Source organism: Schistocerca nitens, chromosome 4 (genome assembly GCF_023898315.1).
Source record: "Schistocerca nitens isolate TAMUIC-IGC-003100 chromosome 4, iqSchNite1.1, whole genome shotgun sequence".
NCBI lineage: Eukaryota > Metazoa > Arthropoda > Insecta > Orthoptera > Acrididae > Schistocerca > Schistocerca nitens.
The window spans coordinates 283,984,164-284,010,976 of record NC_064617.1 but is presented as its reverse complement, the minus strand read 5'-3'; the positions used below and the strand labels follow the sequence as shown (position 1 = coordinate 284,010,976).

The 26,813-nt window shown below is 36.8% G+C and overlaps 1 protein-coding gene and 1 long non-coding RNA gene across 2 annotated transcripts in view; one reads left to right on the top strand and one right to left on the bottom strand.

Annotated features, from left to right (window-relative positions):
* Positions 1-21,864, top strand: part of LOC126253142 (BUB3-interacting and GLEBS motif-containing protein ZNF207) — a 73,173-nt gene extending 51,309 nt beyond the window's left edge. Inside the window, exons 9-11 of the mRNA XM_049954287.1 lie at positions 3,232-3,445; positions 11,509-11,622; positions 20,867-21,864. Of these exons, the coding sequence (XP_049810244.1) occupies positions 3,232-3,445; positions 11,509-11,618 (324 nt within the window). The 3' untranslated portion in view covers positions 11,619-11,622; positions 20,867-21,864. The remainder of the gene's footprint in view (positions 1-3,231; positions 3,446-11,508; positions 11,623-20,866) is intronic.
* Positions 11,265-24,741, bottom strand: LOC126253143 (uncharacterized). The gene is made up of 3 exons (XR_007545910.1): positions 24,612-24,741; positions 14,922-14,970; positions 11,265-11,697 (listed from the first exon to the last, which is right to left on the bottom strand). It is a non-coding gene; the product is annotated as an uncharacterized LOC126253143 (long non-coding RNA).
* Positions 24,742-26,813: the final 2,072 nt, after the last annotated feature.

The following is a 26,813-nucleotide window of genomic DNA, read 5'->3' as shown; positions in this document are numbered from 1 at the left end:
ATGAAATACTAACTTTGGTTCAGAATGATGCATTGGTTTTTGAATGACAAGGTTTTCGCCTTTGATGTTACGTTAATGTTTAAAAAAAGCATAAATACAGGTATATGGTGTTCATACATATATGATAACTTTTATTGCAGACCTCTTCAAATAGAACAAAAGCTTATAAGTGGATAGAATTTAATGCTGTTTCCTCCTGTGTTTCACAATATTGTCAGTTTTTAAGCAGAGCATTAGATTGTTGCTGTGGCTAATTCGTAGTTTCTCATGTATCCATCCCGTGCGTTATTGTTGCTAGTCAAGTGTTGTGTGGTTTTTCAAGTGTGGTCAGTACTGGTTCAAGCGAGGTTGATACTGACTCAAGCGCTTCATCATATCGTGAAATCACAAGCCTATTCAGACATAAGTGTTGTTTGCTAAGCCCCACTCTTCACAATTCTTCAAATTAAATTTGTATGAAACCTCATTTCTAAATGTAAGATGACCTGTATCTGGTGAACAGTTTAAAAATGTTGACCTGAGTAGCAGTGATTTAATCTGTGAATATAATATGACCTCATATTTTTTTGAATAACGAATGTCGGAAAAAGCTTTGATTTATAATCGGGTAAATAATGTAAATGAAGTGCAAGGATAGTGATGATGCAAAAAGACAAATTAACCGCATTTTGAAAAAAAAAACTGTTTTATGCAACTTTTCAAACTTGTCTCATTAGAAAGACCATGGTTGTAACTACCAAAAAAATTTCATTGTTCTTCGCAGACTAACAACGCTAAATAATTTGAATCAAAATTGGACGTGAAAATCGTGGAATGAAAAAAGTGCAAATTTGGAATTTTTATATCTCATGAAGTAAACCAATGCTGACCATGAAACTTAATACACAATAGGTCGATAACACAAGTATGGGGAATACAAAATTTTCACTTTTTCACAAAAATCATTACCTTTTTGGCAAATTATTAGATTATTTGGGGAATAGTAGGTGAATGCTCTAAAAAATGTGATGCTGAAGATATGTGAGCTTGTAATTTGCTTCTCGTTTACCTACAATAGCACAAATTAAGTCAACAAACAAGAATCGGTTGTTGGTTTGGTTTATCTTTTGCATGGATTCAGATGTTACAGGAATGGAAACAAGTAAGAAAGCTCCATACCATTATTCAATGTGTAATTCTTTTATAGGTAGAATAGATCTTAAAAGTCATATAGAAAATGGCAGAAAAACTATTTAAATGAATGTTTTGAGGTTTCAATGCATTTTCGATTGGTGGGGAAATAAAATGGCACAATTTTTTATTGGGTCACAGCAAAGGAATTGGTCCAACAATTCATGTACATTTCACTGTAATGCTGGTTTATGAAAAATCCTGCACCTTACCTAAATGAGCGTCAGCAAGCAGTTCGACATTTGAAAGTACCATCAATAGAGGAAAAATTCTATAGTGACAAGTTCAGTAAGAGGGGGGGGGGGGGGCGGTTACAGTTTTTGCTTTTGGATAATTCATTTAAACCTCTACATTGCTGAATGTAGTTTTTAAACTAATTAGTACTATTAGTTGCTCAGGCACAGTAAATATAGTGTTCAAAGGAAGAAGATGATACACCAACATTGCCATTCTATGATTTACTTCTCATTGGCACTATTTTCCTAAAGCTTGTGTCACAACATAAAGATATCTGAGGCCAATATTAATTTATAAGCTTGCAACTAGGCTGTTCTCAAGATATAGAATATTTCTGCTTAGAAGTTATTGTTGAGGCCTTGATGTGCATAGAAAAGTTTGCTCAGTTTACTTTAAATGGGAAATGTTAGTCATACTGATGATAACTTGTGGACCTGAGGATTGCTTCTATCAGAAGAAGGTATGAGGATGGAGGAAAGGGGCAAGTATCATTGTAGGAAAACTCACCCTATACTGCAGAGACTTATTGAGCGAAAGGAGAAGAAATAAAATATTGCTGGTATTGACAAGATTTGAAGAACTGAGAACTTGTTAGTGGAAGAGGTGGGAGCAGGCAAAGAATATATTGTAATGAATCAGAACATGGGGAATTAACAAGATCGTCACACCACAATCAAACTTTTGTAATTTTTTATACTTAGGTATCTGAAGTTCAGAACTCAAATATAAATTTCTCAAAGCAGTTCAATGCAACTCTCAAAAATTCTGCTCAAAATTGACTTCTGAAGTTTTTCAAGCAACCTTAACTCACTAAAGTGAGGATGACTTTTCAATGGGCCTTGTGGTTCAATTGATAGCACTCAAGACTTGTAATCGTTAGAAACCACTGATTTGAGTCACGTTTCAATTATTAGTTTTTATTGTCGTTGCGTGCACCCACCCCATGGAGGGCAGCCTGATTAGTTTTTATGTTTATTTCAGATACCTAAGTCATTTAAATATGAAGTTCGTCAAGTATATGCTAAGTAACACATCTGATTATAATTTTCTTTGTGAAAAAACATGAGAGTTCAAGGGAACAGTACTTGCTATCTGTGTGTGTTTACAAACAGTACAATATGTGCTTTACTATTAGTTGACGATGGTTTCCTTTATTTATACACTTTATGTAGACTTACAGAGTTACAGCACAGTAAGTGAAGGAAATGGCTGTGCAGTGTGTAATTAGAAACAAGAAGACCTCCATTTTTCATAAAAAATGATAATTATGTATCTATTAATTAGCATAATGTTGAGGACTTCCATATTTAAATGAAATAGGTATTTGAATTGAATGGGATAAATTTGAAAAATATATAATGATAATAACCAAAACAAGACTCTAACCAGCGATCTAATGATTGCCCGTCTCAAGTGTTACTGATTGAACCATGCGGTCTGTGATAAAAAATTGTCCTAATTTTAGTGAATTAAAGTTCCTTAGAAAACTTAGAAGTCAGTTTTCTTGAAAAGTTTTGCGAGTTAACATCAAAATACTTTTGAAGATAGATATCTGAGTTTTGAATATCAGAAAAACATACAGAAATCTGATTGCTTCATGATCTCTTTGGAAATGCAGATAAACACTAAACAAGAATTGTCATTTTTAAGTGACTAAATAAAACCCTAAAATCAAATTTTAATTCAAAGAAAGAATCATCTACTTTTAGATGTGAAGTATACAGTATTTAAAATATATGTTAAAACTTACGAATTTATTATAAAATTAAATGTTTGTCATACCTTCATTATTATTAAATTATAACGAGCCCATTCTGTTTTCAGGCTGAACGACCTACAGTTATGCCTCGCTTTCAGCGTCCGCCAATGGCTGTGGCAGCTGTACCTGTATCAATAGCTCCTCCAGTGAGTAGTGTTGCTATAATGTCCCCAATGGCTGGACCACCTATAATGAGGCCCGCTGTGCCCCTAGGTCCCCCAACAATGATTGGAGGTAACATGAACATGATGCGACCACCCCCCATGGGGCTCCCTCCAGGTAATTCATTTTGATTCCATTTTCTTTTCCAAATGTGTTAATTCAGCTTGTTTTCTGTGGATTAATAATTTTGGTAAGGTAAGGAGTGTAATTTTAAATATCTGAAAACAATCGAATGTATTATGGTCAGTTGTGTTATTGTGCTTGTAATGCATGTAGAAAGTGGAACAATTTTTATATTAAAAGTATCTTAGTTCCTTAACCTCCTCACACTACCACAGTTAGGTGGAAATCTGTGTTGAATGTCATTAACCAATGTTATTCTATTAGTAGTGTGAAATGAATAGTTCTGATTGTCCAAGAAAACCATATAGAGTTACAGCGTCAAGTTTTTGTGTTATATACTCTTAAGGTTTTACAAAATTAGCAGTTATGCAAGTTGTCATATTTGCCTGGTTTGTTCCAAGGGGTTGACTGTATTCTGTAGAGAACAATTACTTCATGAGAATTACACTGTATAGAATGGCTAAAGGAGTGGTAATTTGTCTGGGAAATTTGTAGTTAAAAATTGATTTTACCTGGAACAGGCACAAAAAATCTCAGAGACTTCTGAATTACTTTGAGAAATCTCAGTGGCATAAAATATTTGTAAATTCACCAATGATTTCAACTGTTTTTTGACTGAAGCAGAGGTATTTAACGATTTTGTTAAAATTGGTTCTGGAGTCTGTACTTACGATAAGGTGAAGTAGTGCACAAGCTGTTATTGTGTTTGTTGCTAGACTGCTGTTGCCTCTGCTGTGCATGCTTGCCTTGGAAGTAATGGTTATTTGGCAGCCCCATCTGTTGTACATTGTGTAATTGTGTGTGTAACATGCATTACAGAATTTGTCCCGTAGATAATTTCCTCATTTGCATAAAAGTGAAGTTGGAAATGTTATTGATCAGCAGTGGGTATTCAGCAATAAATATTTTAATAACAATATAAACTAGTAATTTGCTGTGTTTCTATTTGTGCCATACTTCAGCCAACCACCGAACAAGGCAGCGCAGTGCTTAACACACTTGACTTGAATTAGTGAGGACATCCAGCTGTGCAGGTTTTGTGTGATTTTGGTATAAATTGCTTAAAGCTGTTGCCTAAATGGTTCCATTGAGAAAGTATGGCTGATTTAGTTCCCCGTCCCTCCCTAATCTTAAATAGTGTTCAATCTTTAATGACCTTCCTTTCAAGTATCCGATGATCACAACATGTCGAACACCTGGTTTTAAAGCATGATCCTGCAGTCTGTTGATGTTGCATTCCAATGACAGCAGTTTGAAGTATGTTTTTCTGAGATTCATCATATGCGTAAGCACAGGACAGTGACAGATAACAGTAGCCAAGGGCTTTTTCTGTAGCTTCGAGAAGCAAGAGCGTATGGTATTTGACCAACCAAAGTGTGTGTTTCGTAACGATTTGTGTGGAGAACTGTTTAGCGTTAGCAAAAGGAGAAGCTACCAATGCACTAAACACAAATGGAAAAAGGCACACGAACAACAATGTTTTATAGTTCCTTTTATTTTTCTTTGCAGAGATTGAATAGAAATTTATATGGGACAAAAGTGACTTGTCTCTATTGAATGCAATAAAGAAAGTAATTCATTGAGGAGTATAAAAAAAACACAGGGTGCATTAAGAAATTAATATGGGACAAAAGTGACTTCTCTCTATTGAATGCAATAAAGAAAGTAATTCATTGAGGAGTATAAAAAAATACAGGGTGCATTATTATTAAAATTGAACGTTTAATTTTAATGCTATGGATCCTGCCAGTCTGCAAACATTTTCATAGAGCTTCCAATTGTATACACCAGATTGTATATGGCATGAATAGCTAAGGTTACCATCACACTCCACTGGGGAGCACCTTGAGTTGATGTTACATGTGTTGATTTGACTCATTTGAGAATAAAATGCTAGGAAGCCCTCTGCGCAGTTGTAGAGGTGGCAGAGTATTCCACAATCTTGTATTTTGTTCTCGAGGCAACAATGCATAACTATTAAACATCTTCCAGGACTTTCTTTGTATTTCAAGTAATAGTATATGAGCACAAAATGTTCCATAATTTAAAAAAAAAAATGTTTGCGGTATAGACCTGTAATTATGTGCCTCTGCCTGACAACCCTTCTTAAGCACCAAGAGAGCCTGCACCTTTCTCCAGTCACACAGAACTCTTGATAACCCATGATTAGGGACCTGAAGATGTAGCATCTGTTTTTTCCAAAGTTAGCACCTATTTTTGGTAAAATTCTAATCTATTTATTTATTGTAAATAATTATATCCATAGATTCAAAGAATAGAATATTTTTATTTGCCTTTCAGTATTTTTCATACAATTGGCTTCGTCAAAGTTTGCAATGGAGTACAGTTAAGCACAATAAACATTTACATACACAGAATTATTTAGCTTATTTAAGAATTGAAAACATCTCTTTATCACCCATTAAAAGCTTATATTATAATGAGTATCTCCGAGAAATTCTTCAACTTTATAGAATTCACTGTATTTTAACCAATTTTGCAATACACTCTTGAATTTATTAAATGGGGCTGTACGGGCTGAGTATGATAACTTATTAAAGGAGATCATGCTACGTGTTCGAGGAGCCAGCCTTATTGTATTGAAATTTACTATCAAAATGAGTGGCGATTGGGAAGCTTTTTGACTGGAATGTTTGCTTTTGCAAAAACTTCAACAGTTTTTTTCAAAAATAGTCGATGCTTTTTCTCTTCTTTTGGCTTTTCTTAAGCTTCCAACAAATGATTGTTCAGGTTGAGAATCAGCAACATTTTCCTGCTGGTGAATGTAGTAATTCTTTGATTTAATGTGTCTCTTGACAGTATTTCTTCTTTTCCACCTAATTTGATAATTATGAAATAGAGAGAATATTATTTCACTTTGTAGCAGTTCATAGCCGTCCGATCTCTACTTGACTACACTGCTTATAGAAGTGGTAAAAGTACTTAGTGTTGAAGTAGGATCAAAATAATTCTGTTTATGTGTCAGAATAAGACTTTCAGCTTGGATAAAATACATTGCAAGGTTTTGTTTTCCAGGCTGTATATTGCAGACTGCGGAAAGTATAAACCGGCAGTTAGTCATGAGTGCAAACAAACTATAATTATGGCAGCCAGAGGGGATTGTCATAGAGGTTACCGATAATTTCTGGTGTTGTGGGGGGCCCTAATCTAACTTTTTGATGGACTAGGAGCAGTTTTTTTAAAATAAGAAATGAAAAAATGAGCATCACACAACACGAAGCATTTGGTAATAGCTACTGCACAGTTGCTTACTTTGGTTGGCAGAGTCTTAACGAGGTAGTTCTGACCCAAACTCTACCATTACCCAGTCCAAGCACACTGCAACACACTGCCATCTAAAACTACTATGTTAGTGTGTCCACATGCACTTTGTTCACATGGGGCTCCAAAAACTGGTTTTATAAACCGATTTCCCAATTCTGCCTCTGGTTATTCATGTAAAAACTCCAATATTGATTCTGGAAATGTTCTAGTTGCCGGATTTCAGCTCCCACAGTTGACTTTTGCTCCCATGCTGGGTTTTTAAACACACAAACATTCTTGAAACATACTTGGTTTGTCAGGTTACTTCTTGTTGATTAAAATTTTCAGCTAATGTGGAGGGAGTGGCTTTTATGCTGTGAAGGAGAAGTAAATATATTAGACTGAGTATAAAGTTGTCTACATCCAATATTTAATTGAAGAGAATCAGCCACTGTGCTAACTAAATCAAAAACTGGAACAGTTGATTTGTGGATGCAATAATTGAATGGTCTGACAAAAACTATTTCAGCCCATAACATGTATACATGACAGTAATAAACGGTTCCCAAAATTCAGTTTTCACCTTCCAGATGTCGCATTCATTGTGCTTGTTGATCATGGATAGTGATTGCACGAACTTTTGAAACTAAACTAGCAGGCAAATATATGTGTTTCTTTGTTCTAAGGTGCTAGGTCCCATGGCTGAGTCCTACATTGCATTACATGGCATGTATAGAGACCAGTGATCATAAGAGACCACTCAGCCACTAGCAACTGACATGATCGAGTGCACTGATAGGTCATGTTCATGCACTTTGTTTTATAAACAAATTCTCATGCGTATTATCTTGTGAAAAGTCCGGTTGTTCTTCCTAGTTTAGTATTTTTATTTTATTTTCAATTCTACAGGCTCATATCTTGACGTCTGTCTTTTGGAATATGTGTAGTGATAGAAAACTTATCATCCATTGTGAAACAATGGGACTGAACTAAGTGTTTTGGCCTTCGTGTTGTTATTATCTGTTTTGTGTCAGTACAATCACTGTTGAGAGTAGTGGAAAGGTGGTGTATGTTAATTTTTATACTGTCTTTACATGATGATGTGTTATCTTATGGTTATCTGTCAAATTGGGAACCAAAAAACTTGCCCTTGAATTCACCTTGCATTCATTTTGAGTTTATTCAGGTTTTATTTGTCATTTCAGTCCATGCCTTGTTGTGAATAAATGTAAAATTCTGAAATGATCATTTCAATTCAGGGTACCTAAAAGCGGAGAGAAATTATTCCATTTCAGTCAGCATGACATAATCATTACAATGCTAATTGAAGACATTATGTTTGGGAGGGAAAAGACACACCAAAGATTCTTTAAGAATAGGAGTTAGATACTAAGGGGATATTTTCAAGCATATATGTTTCAAGTAAATAGTCACTATACTCACTTGTAAGTGGCACAACGAAAATGGCGTAACTGGAGACAGTACTTTCTTGATGAAATGCAGCTTATTTCTTAGATCTGTGTGAAGCCTATTTGCACTGTGGAATTTCATTTTAACTACTGACACAGCGTTACATTTAGGCACTCTTGGTTTCAAATGTTGTATCAGCAATTGTTTCTAATTTTTATGCCTGGTTTGGTGGGTATTCTGTAGAACTTTAAAGTTTGAATAGGGCCACTAGACTGCTGCTTATCTACAGTAAATGTAGAATGCATTCATCAAGAGACCGCAGAGGTTATAGATTGCGGAGATGTTTGATATTTGATGTGTATATACTTTTCAGTTGCTATAGCTGAATGTTCAAATGTTCTCCCCAAGACGCAAGAAATCTTACTGAAGGAGGTTACAGTCCACGTGTTCCAAATATTGATAAGTGGGTGAATAGATGTAACATCCTGTAGAAATACTTGAATATCAGTATTGCTACATTCTGTTAAGTATTCTTAATATAGTGGTGTCTTGTTAATATGTTTTTAAAAAAACCATATACCCTGAATGTCATAAGTGGGAAAACGTACTACAAAAATAATACCTGATTTGGTAACGATTTGATTTTTACGAGACTGAAAATGCGTAATTTGGGGTGATATGCGTTCCCATAACAGCACACTCCCTGACATGCTATATCCATAAATTATAATTTATTATAATTCTAAACACTCTTTATCGATAATATATTTGGAATATCACACCAAGAAACTCAAGCCATTAGTATACAAGAAGCAAAAATATTTTAAATATAGTGACATTGGCGACATTCAAGCTGCCGGACATGTATACTTAAGCCAACAGCCAATCGGGATGCATGTGACTGAGACCATAGCCTCTAGTCTCCAAAATACAAACCTATATTTTAGGAACTTATCTAAAAGACTTATATATCAATATTTAATTTCAATTTGAATTGATTGTTTATATGTGAATATGTATCTGTGTATATATTATATGTGAGTCGATTGTTTATATGTGAATATTTGTCCTTAGTATACAGTAACACATCAACATCCAATTTCAGTTTTACTGTGGATAGTAACACCAATACCTATCTGTGTCTCATAATACATAACACTATGTATAAAAATACCATCACCCAAAGCAGTTTGAATAAATAAATACAAAATATGAATTTATACACAGTCAGGCAGAGTTTACACAGATTTTCTTAACAGAAAGAAAAGTCGTTCATTTACTTGTTTCTTCTGTCCTGATTTTGATATCATATTGTCCATCATTAATGCATTCACCGCTACTTCATCAATTTCAAAGCTTAACTTATGAAGTTTGTGTCCACGGCTTCAATGGCTTTAGACAGTGTAGGAACTGGCGAAGGTTCTGTTTCATATCTGTCTTCACCTTCTCATTTCTCTGCCATCTGCAACTGTAACACTTCATCGTTATGGAATGACAGATGGCAACAGGCTCGCAGTATTTTCTTCTTGCCACGTCATTTGCTGCCACTGTTCAGTTGCAGTTTCATTGTTTTCTGACCTGATGTCTTCTTCTGCGATTTCATTGTTTTATGATGTGATCCCTCCTGTGAGTGCCAGTATCCATTAAAGCTAGCCCTCTGAAAACAGTTCTAGCACGGAATTCTATGTGTTTCTGACAAAATGCTTAGCATCTGAGATTGTCTCTTTTTACTTGTTATTATGAAAATATGCGAGCCTCTTCTGTAGAAGAAGTTTCTGTATTTTTATTTCATGCCTTGGTCGAGTGGCTGAAGGTGTCTTGTGCAATTGGTAGGAAAAAACACTACATTTATATTACAAAGATACAACATATCTTGAGGATGAGCTTCACAGTACTCAATAAAGAGGATGATTTTCCTGTTTTTGACTCCCAACCTTGCATCGCAAAAGCACAAATATCATTCAAATATACTTGTCGTTAACTGAGATTTTGTATTAGATGTATATTTGCATGGGAATGTCAGCATGATACATGGAAGAATATTTCTCCGTGACTCAATAGTTTCAATATTTTCGCTTCCAGCCTCACCTCGAACACATTTACAGGCTCAATTGTGTCGGCTCTTAAACTTTTTGGCCCAACCATTGGATGCCTTGATATGTAGCTTTAGCAAAAACCATACTACCACCAACTGGTATGTTTTGCTGTGCCAGCTTGTTTAAACCACTTCAGAATGGCAATTCCCAGTTCTGGAAACTGATAATTGTGCTCGTTTTCTTTTGTTGTTTCCTCCTTCCGACTATGCAGCTTCAATTATTTTTTGCTTGCTCACTATTTTAGTTTAATGTTGACGGAGGAATATCAACATGCTTCATGTATATAGTTTTGTCCACTTTCTGAATAATGTTCCAGTTCTCTTCATTAATGAATCGCCTCACTATCTTTTTATCCATGATGTATCAGTACACTTTCTGACACAAAAAAGAAAATCGCACACTGAGAGGTAACCAAACATCCATTCACAGTATACCATACATAAACAAAGAACAACCAGCAACTGATTTATATGTAGTTTATCATTTATATATGGCCACTGCAACATCACTCCTGCCTCCGACCTGCACTTGTCGATAGGTTGCAAGTCGTTGGTGCTGCTGCCAGCCTATCTGAACTACAGTACTGCACTACACTTCTATGTGCCAAATTTGTCATGTTTACCATAACTTATGATGTGTACAGTTGCCAACACTGAAAAAAAGAACACTGAATTTCAACATCCTAAATGGGGAGGCTGAACATATAAATGAGTCATATTAACATTTAGTCTGGTCCCTTCAACCTCCGCACAAACCAACCAACCATATTAACATGCATTTAATGTAATTGGGATTGGAACTTCCAAAAATGGACTTACTATGTGGGAAAACATGGTAATGAGGAACGAACTAACCAGACTCCTCTGTAAAAAATTCATTTTGTACAGTCTAATAATGAAATTCACAGAAAGATTGTGCAAAGTAAATGCAACTAATTTTGTGGATTTGTGGTGAAGACTTGAGTAATGATGTATAGTGCTTTAAATTAAGGTTTTGGTATAAAGTAACATTTTTTAAGATCTAATTTGTCAGGAGATTCATTTTTTAAAAATCATGTATCCAGTAACAACAGAATATTTTTAGAAGTACTCATACAGCAAAAGCAGTGTGAATCGTTCATGAGAGCTTATTTAAAGTTTTGCGTATATTATGGTTGTTAAAAGACTTATTTCCAGATTCATTCTCTTGTCACTTTCAGCAGTGTATTTTATTGACTTGAATATGCTTTCTTTAGCACTTTTCTCATTAACAGTGGAAGTAATAGTATTTTCTGTGCACATTTTAAAGGCATCATTGGAGCACTTCCACCAGGAGCAATGCACCCATATGCAACACCACCTATGGCATTTCCTGGTCCACCTATGCTGACTCCGATGATGCATCCACGCTTCAGATGATCAGGTTTGTTGGGGGGGCTCTGGCTTCTGTGGTCTGGTGGCCTTTAGGTTCACCCCTCCCTTCAGCTCATTTGTGTGCCTGTTGAAAGAAACCACCTGTAAGCAGATAACAGCATGCTAGCCACCAGAAATGAAAGGCATAATTATATGCATTTTTTTCTCTTTCCTGTCACGAGTTGTAAATCTTATTGCACATAAGGAATGGACCAATTAATACATTCCATAAACTTGTTGTCCATCTAGGCAAGGTAAATGTAACATGGCACAAGTGTGTGTGTGTGTGTGTGTGTGTGTGTGTGTGTGTGTGTGTGTGTGTGTCCTTTCATTGTGAAATACCATGTAATATATTTTATATTTCCAGGATATGTAGAAGGAAAGTCTGATTTCATTAGCCCATTTTGTGAACTAAAAACATTTGGCAACGCTAGAACATGAACTCACTTTTTTAATCAGTTAATTGCATAATTGTGTCATAGTATATGGTACAAATTGATGATGGGAGCATTTTCACGTACACTATCAGTGTAACAATTTTTTCGAGTTATCTTATTGAATATTGTAAAGAGGAGGTAAGATTATTCTATTGCTGTCACTGAATACTTTGTTGTTCTCATCACCCTCTCCCTGTTGTAGCCAATGATGCTTTAAAACCTGTACAGTGCTTGGTGTATAATTGCCATGATTTCAAAACGTGTGTCTGTTTTATAGCAGTAAATAATGAAATAGACATATGCATTGAAATTTTGAAATTCAATAATTTTGCTTGTAGTTATGCCAGAAAGAGATTCACAAAAACTGCATAAAATGTATAATTCACGAAGTTGCTGATGAAGCCTATAAATCATTTATGATAGCTACAAGGAGAGACTAAGGCTTCGGTGCTGCCATTAAGGTGATTACGGTTTCTAGTCTGTCACATACAGATTTGAGTAACTTCACTTGCATACCTTCCCATGTCGACACTATGTCAAAATCTACCAACGCTCTCTTAATTGTTGTAAGAAGAGAACATACAGTGCAGGCTGTTAAAAATAGCCCAAAAATATTCCATTAAAGTGGTTTGTTTTTCCATCATAATTTGTGGTGGTCTAAAACTTCCCCGTTTCATCATGAGTAGAGCTTCCAGAAAGTTAACTATTCCCATCTGAGCCTCTCTGCATGTTTAATTGAGGGAAAGAAATGGAATTCTTGTAAACTACGTCATTGTTGTTAGGGTAACAGTTTATCCATATGTTTCTGTTGTACCAAAATTTTTATTCACTCACGCATGCGTCATACGCGCGCGCGCGGCCACACACACACACACACACACACACACACACACACACACACACACCCCCACACCGGTATCAGCTGTGAATTTACTGTGCCTGTTTTTTTATTTGCTTAGATGGAACAACTGTCTGAAAAACTTCATAGAAATTGGTGGTTGTATTGGTCCTTTCCTTTGACTGCACTGTTTTCCAGTAAAACTATTTTATATTTATTGAACTCTTCAGTGATGCAAGAAATTTTTACTATTTTGACAATGTTTGATTGGTATTGTAAAACTTTCTTACATTTTGTAATATAGCTATGTACCTTAATTTTCTGAAAAATTTTAAAATGTTGAATCTGTAATCATTGAAATGTTTTTTCAAGAATTATCTTGCACAGTTTTTATGGAGTGTTTGTATGTATTGTTGCTACTTAGATACACAAGGGTGACTTCTAGAGTACACATATCTAACAGATTTGGAAATCCTTGAAGCAACTCTGTATTGGTTAGCCATGTGCATGTTGTGCATGTGAATTTTGAAGTATTTCAGCTACAGAAGAGTTCAGTAAATCCCAGAGATAATGTGTTTAAGACACAAAAGAAGTTCATAAACTGTTCAAAGTATGGCAATTCTTAAGCAGTTGAAACAAAAACAGTGTAAATTTGTTTCATATTTAGAAACTTGGTCTGTAATCATACAGCAGAAGCTATGCCACGAGAAGATTATTGATTAAAAAAATAAGCCCTCACTTGCTTTACTGTTGTGCGCTTGCACCATTTGCATTTTGTATTGGCATTGCATCATGAAATTTTAAAAAATCATCCATAAGCTGAAAGAGAATAATCTGATCTATTAGCTGCCCCAGCAACTGTAGTGTGGGCATGTACGCACGAGTTTTGTGTGTTGAAGGGAGAGCCGCATGTAGAATCCATGGTTCTCTTGTCTTCACTGTGGAGAAATTATATCAGGTAACAAATGTAACATTGTTTTTATACAGTCTGCAAGCTGCAAGTTTAAATGAAAACGGATCAGGTAAGGGCCACTTTTCTTTAAAACCCTGTGTAATTTTTCTGTTCATTTATTATAAATCCCAGAAATGGCCTTTATCATTTGTGTTATAATGAGTAATAACTAAAGAAGTTGAAGACAAGGAAAACCTGTGTATTAATTAAGTGTATGAATCTAATAGTTAACTGTATATACCTTGAAGATCAAATGCAATTAGGGAGATCCATAGTCATATGTACAAACAATGTCAAAGATACTAGTTTATGTTTTCAGCCAGTAAACTTACTTCTCTACTTCATTTGCAATAATTCAATTATTTACTATAATTATTGGCAGTTGGAATACACATTGAGTATCCTATCACGTTTAGAAATATCAAGGTTTTGAATCTTCAGGACAGGTTTAAACCATGTGCTGGACTGGAACTTGAAAAGAAATTTGCGGGCATTGCATACCACCTTACATGCTTGAAGTTAATGAAGCGTCTTGAATAGAGCCTGCCGTTATTTGTGTATATTTCTCATTCTATTGGTTAACATGAAAATGAGGAAGCTTAAGTGCGTAAAGGTAGGCATAGTGATAATGCTTATCATGTCTTGGAGAGACTGCTTCAAGTCCCAGCCTGGCAGAAAGTTGTAACCTCTCATGAACGTTTACTTCAGACACTGTTGGCCTGTGAGGAATTTCACTCAAAATAACATGTGTATCTCCTTTGACAGAGCTAACAGTTTTGTGGTAAAATTAATTGTTGCATTCCTTAGGGATCTCCTTTTTCTGTAGCTGTTCCCCCCCCCCCAAATACTTCAGATACAAATACAGATGCAAGTCCATAAGATGTGCTCATCATATTTTGGACTGAGTCCATGATTTTGAGATCTTTCTTATATCCAAAACAAACACACACACACACAAACACGCACGCACACACACACACACACACACACACACACACACACACACACACACACACCTTGTAAAATAGTTACAAATTTAACAACAAAATAAAGGTTGACTGTCACTATGTAAAGAACTTTACCTTTTGCCTCGTTTTCTGACTACTTAGAAACAGGTTAGCAGTGCATTTCCTAGAAACAAGACAACAAACAACAAAGTCAACCAATAATAGGAAAATTATTGTTACAGCAATGGTATAAGATTCATAAATAGTTTATTCCAAATGTAAGCTATGAGATTATGGTGCTTATTACACACTACTGTTTATAGTTTACAAGAAATTGTGCATTACTGACAAGGGGAGACTCTGACGTGTATCAGCGATTTTGATCAAGTTTTGCAAGGGCGATCTGTATTGAAAATGAGGGACACGTGTTTTGATTTTTTGGTAAGACATTCTAGTTTTTGAACAAAACGAGGTCAAATTTGATGGCAGAAAATTGTATTTTCAGTGCAGTACATTGCAATATTGTCAAAAAACAATTTTTATTAATATCATATGGGGTACAAAGTTAATAATCTAGAGTCATTAACACTTTTGTGTTTTGATACTGTATATAGGGTAACCATCACTCTTAGGCATGTACAAGAGCAAGCTCGGCCATCGAGTAGTCAAGGCATTTGACTACCAAATCATTGATCAGTGTCTGATTCTTGGTCGTCGCTCTATTTTCATCAGTATTTTTCAAGTGTATGCAATGTATTGACAGTTATTTTCATTATGATACCTATATAAAAATAGACCTTAAGTATATTATTGTGTTATCCTAACTGATCATCTATTTGTGAGAGTTTGTCTTGTAGATAGACACAGACAATGCATGAATTTTGATGCCATCCACTCTGTCTTGTAATTCTGTGCTCTGCTGTGACATAGCATAATTTTGAAGTCATGCAGTGAAATTCTATTGCTGTCAGAAAAAAATAAATCTCGGTACATTTCAGTGGCATTACTTTCACGATGCAGGTCAGTTGAGCATCATCATCTAGAAGAGTCTTATCCTAGCGTGTTATGTATCTCAATGAAAACAACTATCAGTATATTATGTATACTTATTTTTATTGTTAATCATACATCCTGATGTTATACTTTAAAAAAGAGCAAAGCAATAAAGCAGACACCGATCTCACTCTCATTGATGCATAGAATGAAGAATGACGGGTATCTTATCTACAGCATGAAAACACAAAAACATTAATTGTGTGACCATTATTAATGTTGGACCCCCAAGTTATATTGATAATAGGTTTGTTTTTAAATGATATCTCATTGTATGGCATTTACAATATGATTTTCCTTCATCAACTTTTTGTAAGTTCACTTTGGTTTAGGTCCACATATTTGACTATCAGATATTGATGTAAGAAGTGATTATCCTGGTTGTTATTGCTGCAAGAAAACAGCTAGAAAAATTCATCGAATGCACATCTTTCCTTCAAGTTTTGACATTGTTTTGTGATGCACCTCTGTCAGTCATCCGCAGAAAAAAGTTCCTCCAAGTATCTGCCAGTCACCTGCAAGAGTTGACTGCAGAAGTGAAATAAGGTGGCTGCTGATATATTCATGATGCATTTACGTGATCTGTTGTTCGTACATTATAGCATACATCTACATGCGCAGTAGTCAAGATTTTTTTAGGGGTCTCTTAATGTATGTAAACCATTAATTACCCCCCCCCCCCCCCCGTGTGTGTGTGTGTGTGTGTGTGTGTGTGTGTGTGTTCACAGAGGAGATACATGTTGAGGGCTGTGTGTGAGGGGATACTTTCTGGCAGATTGAAACTGTGTGCCGTATTAGGATTCAAACCTAGGACCTTTGCCTTTCGCGCACAAGTGCGTAATCAACTGAACTATTCAAGCATGACACATGATCTGCCCTCCCAGCTTTACAGCCGTGAGAGTACCTCAGATCGTACCTTCCAAATTTCTCAGAAGTTATTCTGCATACCTTTAAGGGCTAACATTCCTGGAAGAAAGGTTATTGTGGATACAACTTAGACACAGTCGAAGGGATTGTTTCCAGAATGAATTTTCATTTGGCAATGGAGTGTGTGCCGATCTGAAGTTTCCTGGCATTTGAAAACCATGTGCCAACACACAGTTTTAATCTGCCAGAAAGTTTCAAATCAGTGTACATTCTGCTGCAGAGTGAAAATTCAGTCTGTGTGTGAGTGAGTTTTGTAACAGCCAGTATATGAAAACTGTGTAGGGTAAGGAATTATATAAACAGGTATTTCCGTGTGAAGGACAGTCATGAAATGCCCCATAAATACTCTCATTATAAAGACATAACTTACGTACGTCATTCGTTCTTGAGCCTTCTATGAGATGTGTGTGAATTCTGTATTACGGGAAGACAGTACATACAGAATATACAAATGTGCTGAAAACATAAGAGGTGAAAATGGAAGTAGTGTTTGCATAGAGTGAAGAACGGGAGAGAATAAGAACAGAGTTTGAGTCAAATTCCAGGAAGAAAGGAACTGGACAAAAGAAGGAAAACATAATGCTAGGGTTGGTCAGTTGTCTCCTCCGTTTGGTGGGATTTCTAATGGGAAACCCTTGATTCTGCTTAAATTGGCTCCCTGCGTGTAAAAATAGAGCAAGACCGCTAGTAAGGATTTTGCATTACACTTAGAAACCACATATCGGATCGCTTTAGTGATTAAATGAGTGCGCACACACACACACACACACACACACACACACACACACACACTTTCCCTCCAACCAGTGTCTCTTCTGACTACATGTTTCTCTCTTTCCACTATCACATTACTGCTTCGTTTTTTCAAATCTCTAGTACCAGTGTTTGTATCAGGTAATTGATACAGTGCAGTGTCACAGTGGACTGAAGGGAAATACTGTGATGGGATGAAGTAGTTATTAATTAGTTTAAGGGAGATGTATAGCGTTTGTTTTCTTCGCTACTTCTCTCCCTCTATTCAAGCATGGTTGAGCACTTAAAAAAACGGGGTCCTTGGTCATAATTTGAGTTGTCCTACAAGCTTCAATTCCAGTTAGTGACAAATATTTCCCTTTCTGCTTATTGAGATGGAAACTAGTGTGCCTCCAAATTTTATAGTAAACACCAATAGAGTTGGAGCATAAAGTCCACCATTTACAAGAAATGAGTAACATACGTTTTAAGTTGATCAGTGTAACTTTGATGAATTGGCTGTGCCCCACAGATATTCTCATTGTAAAGTCACAAATTTTCTGCTTCATTTGTTCTTGAGCCTCCTGTGAGGTGTGTGTGATCTCTGCATTTAACCTTTTTTTCTTTTAAATTTCCATAATGTAAGTACCATGTTTTGTTATACAGATTTAATTGAATAGTTTTAATGTAATTTGCAGTTATGCAACTGCATGCTAAGTGTTAAATTTCCTACCCATGGGAAGTATTTGGGATTTAGGGTCCTATTATTTTATTACCTATTCAGTCCATTGTGGGCTGACCCTGTACACTGTCTACTCTCCCTCTTTTTGATCCTCCCCCCCCCACCGCCCCCCCCCCCTCTCTCTCTCTCTCTCTCTCTCTCTCTCTCTCTCTCTCTCTCTCTCTCTCTCACACACACACACACACACACACACACACACACACAGTTACACCATACTCATGAGCACTATCTCCTGGTACATGCACATGCAGCAGTGAAGGTGATTGTTGGAGAGGCAAGTAAGAGAGAGTTCACCTGCCTCTCTCCTGCATACTTCTTACATTGTCACATTCTTATCTCGAGCCTTTGAGTTGAAATAAGAGGCCACCGGGTACATAGTATATTTGATATAGCACCTGCTAGTCTTTACAAAGGATCAATACTCTTAGCATAGTAGTAGCCAAAGCTTCTTTGTTGATCCTTACAGTTTTTAATTTTGTATTTTTGTGAGAACTCTATTGTATGTCATAGCAAAACCACTACTTTTGCACATCTGTCAATTTATAAAGCAAATTCGACTTCAGTTACATGAAACATTTAAGTATATTGCTCTGCATGTCAGTTACAACCTTGGCACAAATACAGTCCAATTTCTTTTGTAAGCAACAAGTGAGGCATGGCGCAGCAGCTGTGTGCATAAAGCACAGTGAAGCCACTTAAACCACATTAGCAATAGGTGTCCATATTTAGCACTTTGCTTGTGTGATAGTTACAGTGAAAATGACAACACAAGCATTTAAAGTAAAATTTGAAAAATGGGTTTCTTATTGGCATTTACAGAGAAGTGAATTTTAAGGTTTGGAGAATTGACTTCCATCTCCTAGCCCTTTATCAGGTAGTCCACAGAACGACGACAAGGATCATATTTAATGACTTGATTAATGCAGAATATGAAGAATTTGTTGGGAGTTTTGTTACTGATGGTCATCACTATTGACCGTGGGTAGTATTTACTATCCATACACTCACTAGTTAGGATTGCAATACCTGTCTATAGCAGCTTCTTTTAAATGTGCATAGGAATTGATTTTTTTGTAGTACTAACTACAGAACTGTTGACCTATTTCTTGTCAGTTATCATATGTTAAGTAGAAAAACTTTTTTTCACTGTGAGCAAGAAGTTGATACGTGATAAAAATTGTGACATTAGTGTTTGAATAATTTCTGCAAGCAGCAAGGCAAAAGAAGAAATCATTTTAGCTCTGCTGAAGCAGAAATGAAGAATGTAGTTTTCATTTTGACAGTAGTGAGAAGAAAAGGATAAGTAACTGATATTAATTGCAGAGGAGTAAATCTTTCATAGCTAACAAGAGATTAATAATGATCAGTCCAGATCTTGTATGACATTATTCCTATGTGTAATGTGCAATTAAGGAAGCTTATGTGGTTTTATTAGAAACGGGTGGAATTCAAAAACAGAGGGCTACAGAAATCAACCATATGTTTGTCAACATGTAGGTATTTTGGTCATAGTTCTTTGTAGCAAAGCATTACCCTAAAGTGTTAGTGTAGAACTTCATAGCTTTTGATGTGATTACAGTAGGGGCTATTGATCTGTTACATAGCTGAATTATGAGAGACTGTTATCAAGACTCATCAAAGTGCCCTCCTTTCCTGTTGAAAATAAAGTTTGATGCATTGTTGAAACTGGTTAAAGCAGATGAAGAGCTCTTTTTAGTTTCCTGTATATGTTAAATTCTGTTGTGGCTGACACTTGTCTGAAGCTGCTTACTTCTCTTTGTTTGTGTCCTCGTGTATGAGTAAGTTGTGTGTTGTACTCAATTGCAGTAACACCACCCAACAGCCATTTTTAGACAGCATTTAAAATTTTTGAAGTAATATTTTGTATTCTGTCTCTGTTATTACTGCAGTTGTTTGAGAGCTTTTGTTGCACTATAGTAAATTTCTGTATTTTTAGTTTACAAAAAAGTAAACAAAACCTCAGCTATCTCCACTGTTGAGGTAAGCTTACATTACTGCTCGTGTATATCATTTATCTAGATATTGGGGTCCTTTGTGTCATAAAATATAAATTGAGTTATAGTGTTTCAAATTGTTCATGAAATTTGCACTTTTGTCACTGTACCTCCCAAAAGTAGGCAATTGTCACCCACTGAGTGATAACTGAAAAATATAATTAATGTTAAGACTAATTTATGTGTGTATAAAGAGGAAAATTTCAGTGTAACATGGATGGACCCATCTGTATTGTTGATTATTTTTTATTCTTGTCATGCTACATGTTTATGAATCATTTTTAATTTTTTGACACTTTGGACTGCCATTATATATACTAAGGGAATAGGACACTCTGTTTTGTTTAGCTTTATTTTTTTCTTACTTCCAAATTTTATTTTGTAACACTGGTAGGTTCTCACTTGCATTTGCAATAAGTTTTTACTTTTGCCAGCACCAAACAGTTTTCAAGTAATTCTTTAACAGCTTACACGTCAATAACAAATTTCCTCTATTTTCTCAAAGACTGAAATATATTTACTCATTTTCAAAAACATATTGTGTTTCTGTTTTAACATCCCTTAAAAACTGATAAGCTAACTTCAAATGCTATCTTACCATTTTTTTCCAGCCAAGCCAAACTTAGTCCTGGAGATTTAACAATAAAAAGAATAAACGATCAACTTAATCCAACTTACATCTTCAAGCATCTAGCCACCAGGAAATCCATTTTATCTTATTTGTTGTGTGTTTGTGAAATATTAGAAGCACTCCGTGTACTATAGTGTGATGTTAGTATCAAATAAGCAGCCTTTGTTACCTAATTATCATATACAGTGTAGCTCATATGTAAATCACTGTACACTATTTTTGTATTGTTAAGTGTATCACTCAGTTTACTGGACATTCATCTACTGCGGCATTTATGTTCCAGTAAACACTGTTTTTGATCAAATTGGATTGAAACCTTTGTGGTGTGAACTAAATTTTATTAACTTAATGTTTCACGTTTGTGAAATTGTAATGTGCTGAAAAATAAGATTGAGGAGTCCTATTCCCTGTTAGAGGGAATAATTATTTAAATAGTAATATAATGGTGGTGGTGGCAAAGATCAGACATTCCACTCACAAGGTAGTAGCAACAATCACAGCACTGTAAGCTGTTGGACTCCAAGTCCCCTGCCTTATTTAGGCAGGCGATTGTCTTTATTATCTTTCATTCAGTTATAATTGTCAGCTAAAGTGCTAATGGACATTGCCCCCTGCTTTCCGACAGGTGATTATTTTCATATTATCTAACCAATCACAGCTCACAGCTGTTGGACAGAAATGTCCCCTGTTATGAACAGGCGATTGCTTTTGACCAATCACAGCTGAGTGCTGTTGGACTATTAAGTCCCCTGTCTCATGACAGGCGATTGATAGTTTGTATTAAATGATTTTGAATTGAAAAGTTAAGAAAAGAAGATGTGTGTTAACTGCCAAAATGAAAGGCAAGTACATATTTATAATTTAATTGCTGCTGTCAGTCATTTCAGAACAATATTCAGTTTTCACTGTTGTGCATATTCATTGTATAAGACTTGTAGAAACACTGTTTCTAAATAAATTTTGTTAGAAACTCAGAAATCTGTTTGTCGGTTATGTGTTTTTTCCCCCTATCTGTTCCTCTGCCGTGTACTTCATGATGGTTTGCAGAGTAGATGTTTTGTCAGAAGGTCATATTACCTGGTTGTTTATGTGGACAAAAATCTTACAATTACATCATTGTGCGAATTTGTGATCCAATAGGACACTAATGTTTATAGTGTTATTAAAATAACTTGCCAAATGGACATTTACTTCCCTAGAGAGGAGATGACAGAACTTCTCTCTGCTGTCAGTGGTGAATAAACTGTCCCTTCACAGCACAAATAGCGTGGTTGGTTGGTGGATCCTGTAGTAGTCATGCCATCAGTACATAGAAGCATATGCTGTCCAGCATCAGTGGTAAATGTGTGATGTGGTGGCATTAACACTCCTTTTAGCACATGCAAAATTGTCAGTCGTGAGTTGTTTTAATATCACTATAATGTGTTGGTGACATCTTTATATACTAAAAAGCTTTGCTACATACAAATCAAATCATGATGTAACATTTAATATTTCCTATTTTTAAACTTTTATTGTGAAGAATTGACTTCTGTCAAAAGTACAGTAACAGTCTATAAGTGACAGAACAGTTTTGCCAAAAGCATTTCATTAAGGGGTGCCAGAAGCTTATTCTAAGAAAATGAAATAACAAGGGATGGAGTTACGCTGTTAACAGTGAAATCCTTGAAAGTAAAGTTAGATATGTACTCGTATTACATAGTAGAAAACCACAAGAAGGCAGTGCTTTAACTTTTCATAAAAGGTGTTGAGTTACAGACAGGTGTAATGAAAAATAATGCTAGATACATTCTGCTACTAAACTAAGTCCTTCATCAGACATACAAAACATACACATGACGTTATAATTATTTGGCAGTTTCATAACAACAAAAACTCCAGGAAAGGGAGTTAAAGTACCGTGTTGCAGTCTCTCTTTCACACGTTTTTCATCAATAGGGGGATTATGGTGGTTGCAGTGGTTGCCCCAGCATGTGTAGGCACTGTGGTATCTACTGTGGCTCCATAATTCCACATTTAAAGGGAAAAAATTGCAGTAAGGTAAGTGTTCAGCCACAATTATTTTATTAAGTGGAGCATAGGTGTCAAAATATGGTGAAAATATTTTAGTGGTACAGTAGATGCCAGTCTATCATTTACCATTAAGGGAAAAAGAGTGTCTGAGATTTGCTTGTACAGTGCAGTTTTAGGCTAGTTAGGATAATGTTTAGAAGGATGTGATGAAACTATACTTTTGCAGGCTGACTAGCTTCACAATTAAGACTTTTTCCTTTCCTCTTTCCCAGAAAGCTTAGCTGTAGTGGCTGCTGTATCATTGTACTACTCTATCCACGAGCAGTTGAATAGACTGGCTCTGTTGGAAAGTGAACTGTAATTATATCTGTATCTGAGATAAAAGTATTTTAGTATTAACTGGATGGCAATATATTCATTCCTTTGTTTTCTGTCTCTTTCCTCATTTTATGCCTCTTCCAGTTATGAATTATTCGTCGTGTTATGGCTTGGGATGCACTGCAGAATAACACATTACTGTGACTGCAATAGTAGGTCCCCATTTGATTGCAAAAAATGAAAGTACAGGGGTTGGACAAAAATATGGAAACACCAAAAACACAACACATTATCATGTGTACTGTAGCATAGGAAACCTGTTGGCATTCAAAACAGCTTCCACTCATCTCAGAATGGATAAATACATGTCCTGTATGGTTTTCAAGGGAATCTCATACCAGTCTTCCTGCGAAACAGTGGCAAGTTCTGGTAGCGATGATGTTTCACCCAGCCTTTCCTCCAAAGTAGATAATAAAGGCTTAATAATTTTGAGATTTGATGACTGGTGGGCATGTAAGATGTGACAATTCATCCTTGTGCTTACAAAATGAGCCCTGAATGATGCAAGCTTTGTGGTCAGGGGTCCTGTGATCTTGGAACACAGGGTCACCATTGTGACAAACTTTGTACCATGGGATGGATCTCATGAACGAAAATGCTCACATAATCCTTGGGTACTAAATCGACCTTGCAGGAGTGACCATGGGACCCATGGAATACAGTGATATGGTAGCCCAAATTATCAATGAAACCCTGCGATGTTTCACGAATTATCAATGAAACCGTGAGATGTTTTACGCAAACTCAACCAGAACTTGGAAATGGTGTGAAACAAGACTCATTCGACCGAATTACTTTCTTCCATTGCCCCATAGTTTAGTTTTTATGGCGTTGGCGCCATGTTTTCCTGTAAATGGCCATTAGCATCACTGGTGAGTGATTTTGGAATTCCAGCTCGTTCTGAATTCCCTGCTTCAAGCTTCCTTTATGACGTTTTTGGTGCTGACACGGTTTGATGGTGCAACATTCGGTTTTGCAGTGACTTTTAGCGGCTGTCGTCGTCTTTTCTCGTTGCAGCCCTCTTCGGTGACTGTCAGTAGCACTCAACACACACTTTCGTCCGCGTTGTGTAACTCAATGGATGACGCTTTACTGCTTTCTCTGTATGCTGTAAAAACCTTAAATACGGTGCCTCTCCACCAAAGACCTCGGCTCCCTTGGTTACTCGTCATACGAGTACAATCAATTTACTCCCGTTCAGATTCACTTAGCTTCGACATAAAGCACTGACTTCACAGAACACTGATATGATCGCGACTGACATTGTGACGTAATCAGGACAGTGCACAGACGCAGTTAATAATCAAATTGCAGGGTGTTTCAAAAAGAATTACCTGATTTTGGACGGTAATAGTTACGAAACACGGGACGTGCCAGTAAGGAAATGGAATGTTGAATGGGCGTGGCTTAGAGATTCAGAAACTCGCCTCTAGATGTCAGTCAGTGCGTCTCCCCAGTTTGCAGTCTTTGTCAGAAGAAAGGCCGTCCGCTCAGCAGAAGACGTTATGGTGTACTGCAGCTCGCAAAGAGTGAGTCAGCGATTTCTGTATTGACCCGTCTGCATAAAAAAATCATACGTCGTTGGTATCGCCAATTTTAAGAGACAGGATGCTTGCGCAAAGGTCAGCTCGCACGTCTGATGACATCGTGGAAAGAATTCGGCAAATGGTTGAGCGGAGTCCATGAAAAAAAGTCTACTCGTTGGGCAAGCAGAGAGATGGCAATGCCTCATATGACTATCTGGCGAGTGTTAGGCGTCGTTTGGTGTAAAACCATACAGACTGGCACTAAAAACTACGTCGGTTTCTCAGTAACAGTCTGCCTTAATGCTGGATAAGGCGCAAGGACCCCCTAAGACACTGCTCTGATTCTCGGTCTCAAAGGTTACGTTATTTTTGTTTTTTAGCTCAGTGTCAAACGAAGCAGCTGCAAAATTCGCTTGGTGGCTGCCGCACTCGACTGCGTATATACACTATGTGATCAAAAGTATCCGGACACCCCAAAAAATATACGTTTTTCATATTAGGTGCATTGTGCTGCCAGGTACTACATACCCTGGTGATAATCCTTTTGAGTGCCAGGTCCTTAACGTACTGCTGTCCCACCCCTCCCCCTCTCCTTCGTCCCAACCCCTCAGGGAACCTCCAACTCTCCCTCGCTGATACCGGTAAACTTCCATAGCTTGGTTGTTTGAATAGTCCCTCACTTAATCAATTTTATTGACTGCTTAATTAAATTGATTGATGAATTAATCACACCCCTTTGGTAAACCCTCCTCTCCCCTCCCCTAACTGGAAATCGGCGGCTCCATGTTGTAGAGGAAGGATCTCACGACAAGAAATTTAATTATGTAGCAGAAAGCATAGTGTTTATTTATAAAAAAAATTCAGTTTGCAGGGGTTGGATTTCTCTTGCTCATCATTCTCTGCTGTTTGGGAAGATGCAGGACTGGTAGAGAAATAATTAAATCGATCGCTTTTTTCATTCCGATCGCACAGTGCAAGGAATACCATCATGAAACACACATCACACATAATTAAACTTTTAAAAACTGTTCGATCACGAAGCATTCACCGTCCACTGCACGACACACCACCACCCGTGCATGTTGCCGGACCTCGCAACCCAAGCGTGAGCGTGCTTGGGCCCTGCCACTGACACACTGGATGCCACGCTAATCCCGGAACAAAAGTACCTGAGAAATTCCTGTCGAAACACGTGCCCATGTGGAATACCAATGCATGCGAGAACTCTTGCCAAGACAGATTCCTGACTAAGGTTGGATTCCGCCATGGGCTCTAAGTTACCATCTCTGTTGGAGAGAGAGGATCTCACGACAAGAATTTCAATTATATAGCATAGGCTATACTGTTTATTTACAAAATTTAATCTGCAGGGGCTGGATCTCGCTTTTATTTGGTGGGAAAAGCTTAGGATCCTGTAACTACATGTCCTAATTATGTAATTACCCTGCTGAAGATTGAATGTGTCTTATTGGAAAATTTTCTTGTGTGCCTTCACCTTGACATGCAGGGATAGATTAAGCTAGTGGACAGTGCCACCACCATGGGAAGTGCCCCCCATCCTTCCCCCCTCCCTCCCAACCTCTCCCAGAAAAAAATAGTGGGAAAAGACTCACTCTGTGCTGGAGAACGATCTCACGACACGAAATTCAAATCAAAGTAAATAATATAGTGATACATATTTATTTAATCAGCTTGCAGGAGATGGGGTCCCTCAAGTGCGGTAGGCATCATTACTGCACCCCCGCCTCTTTCTCCCGATGACATAACTGTAACCACAAGGGAATGGAATGAAGTACGATATAATAGCCTCTGTTTGGGGGTCTCCCGTGTGTGTGTGTGTGTGTGTGTGTGTGTGTGTGTGTGTGTGTGTGTGTGTCATCAGGATGCTGCCATGAAGGTCAAAATAGCCCAATGTCCTAATTACAGATCACATTACTAAATACCACAGACCGGATATCGACCTCTTTGATCTCACGGCCACCAAACAGCATCAAGTGGCAGCATTCTGTT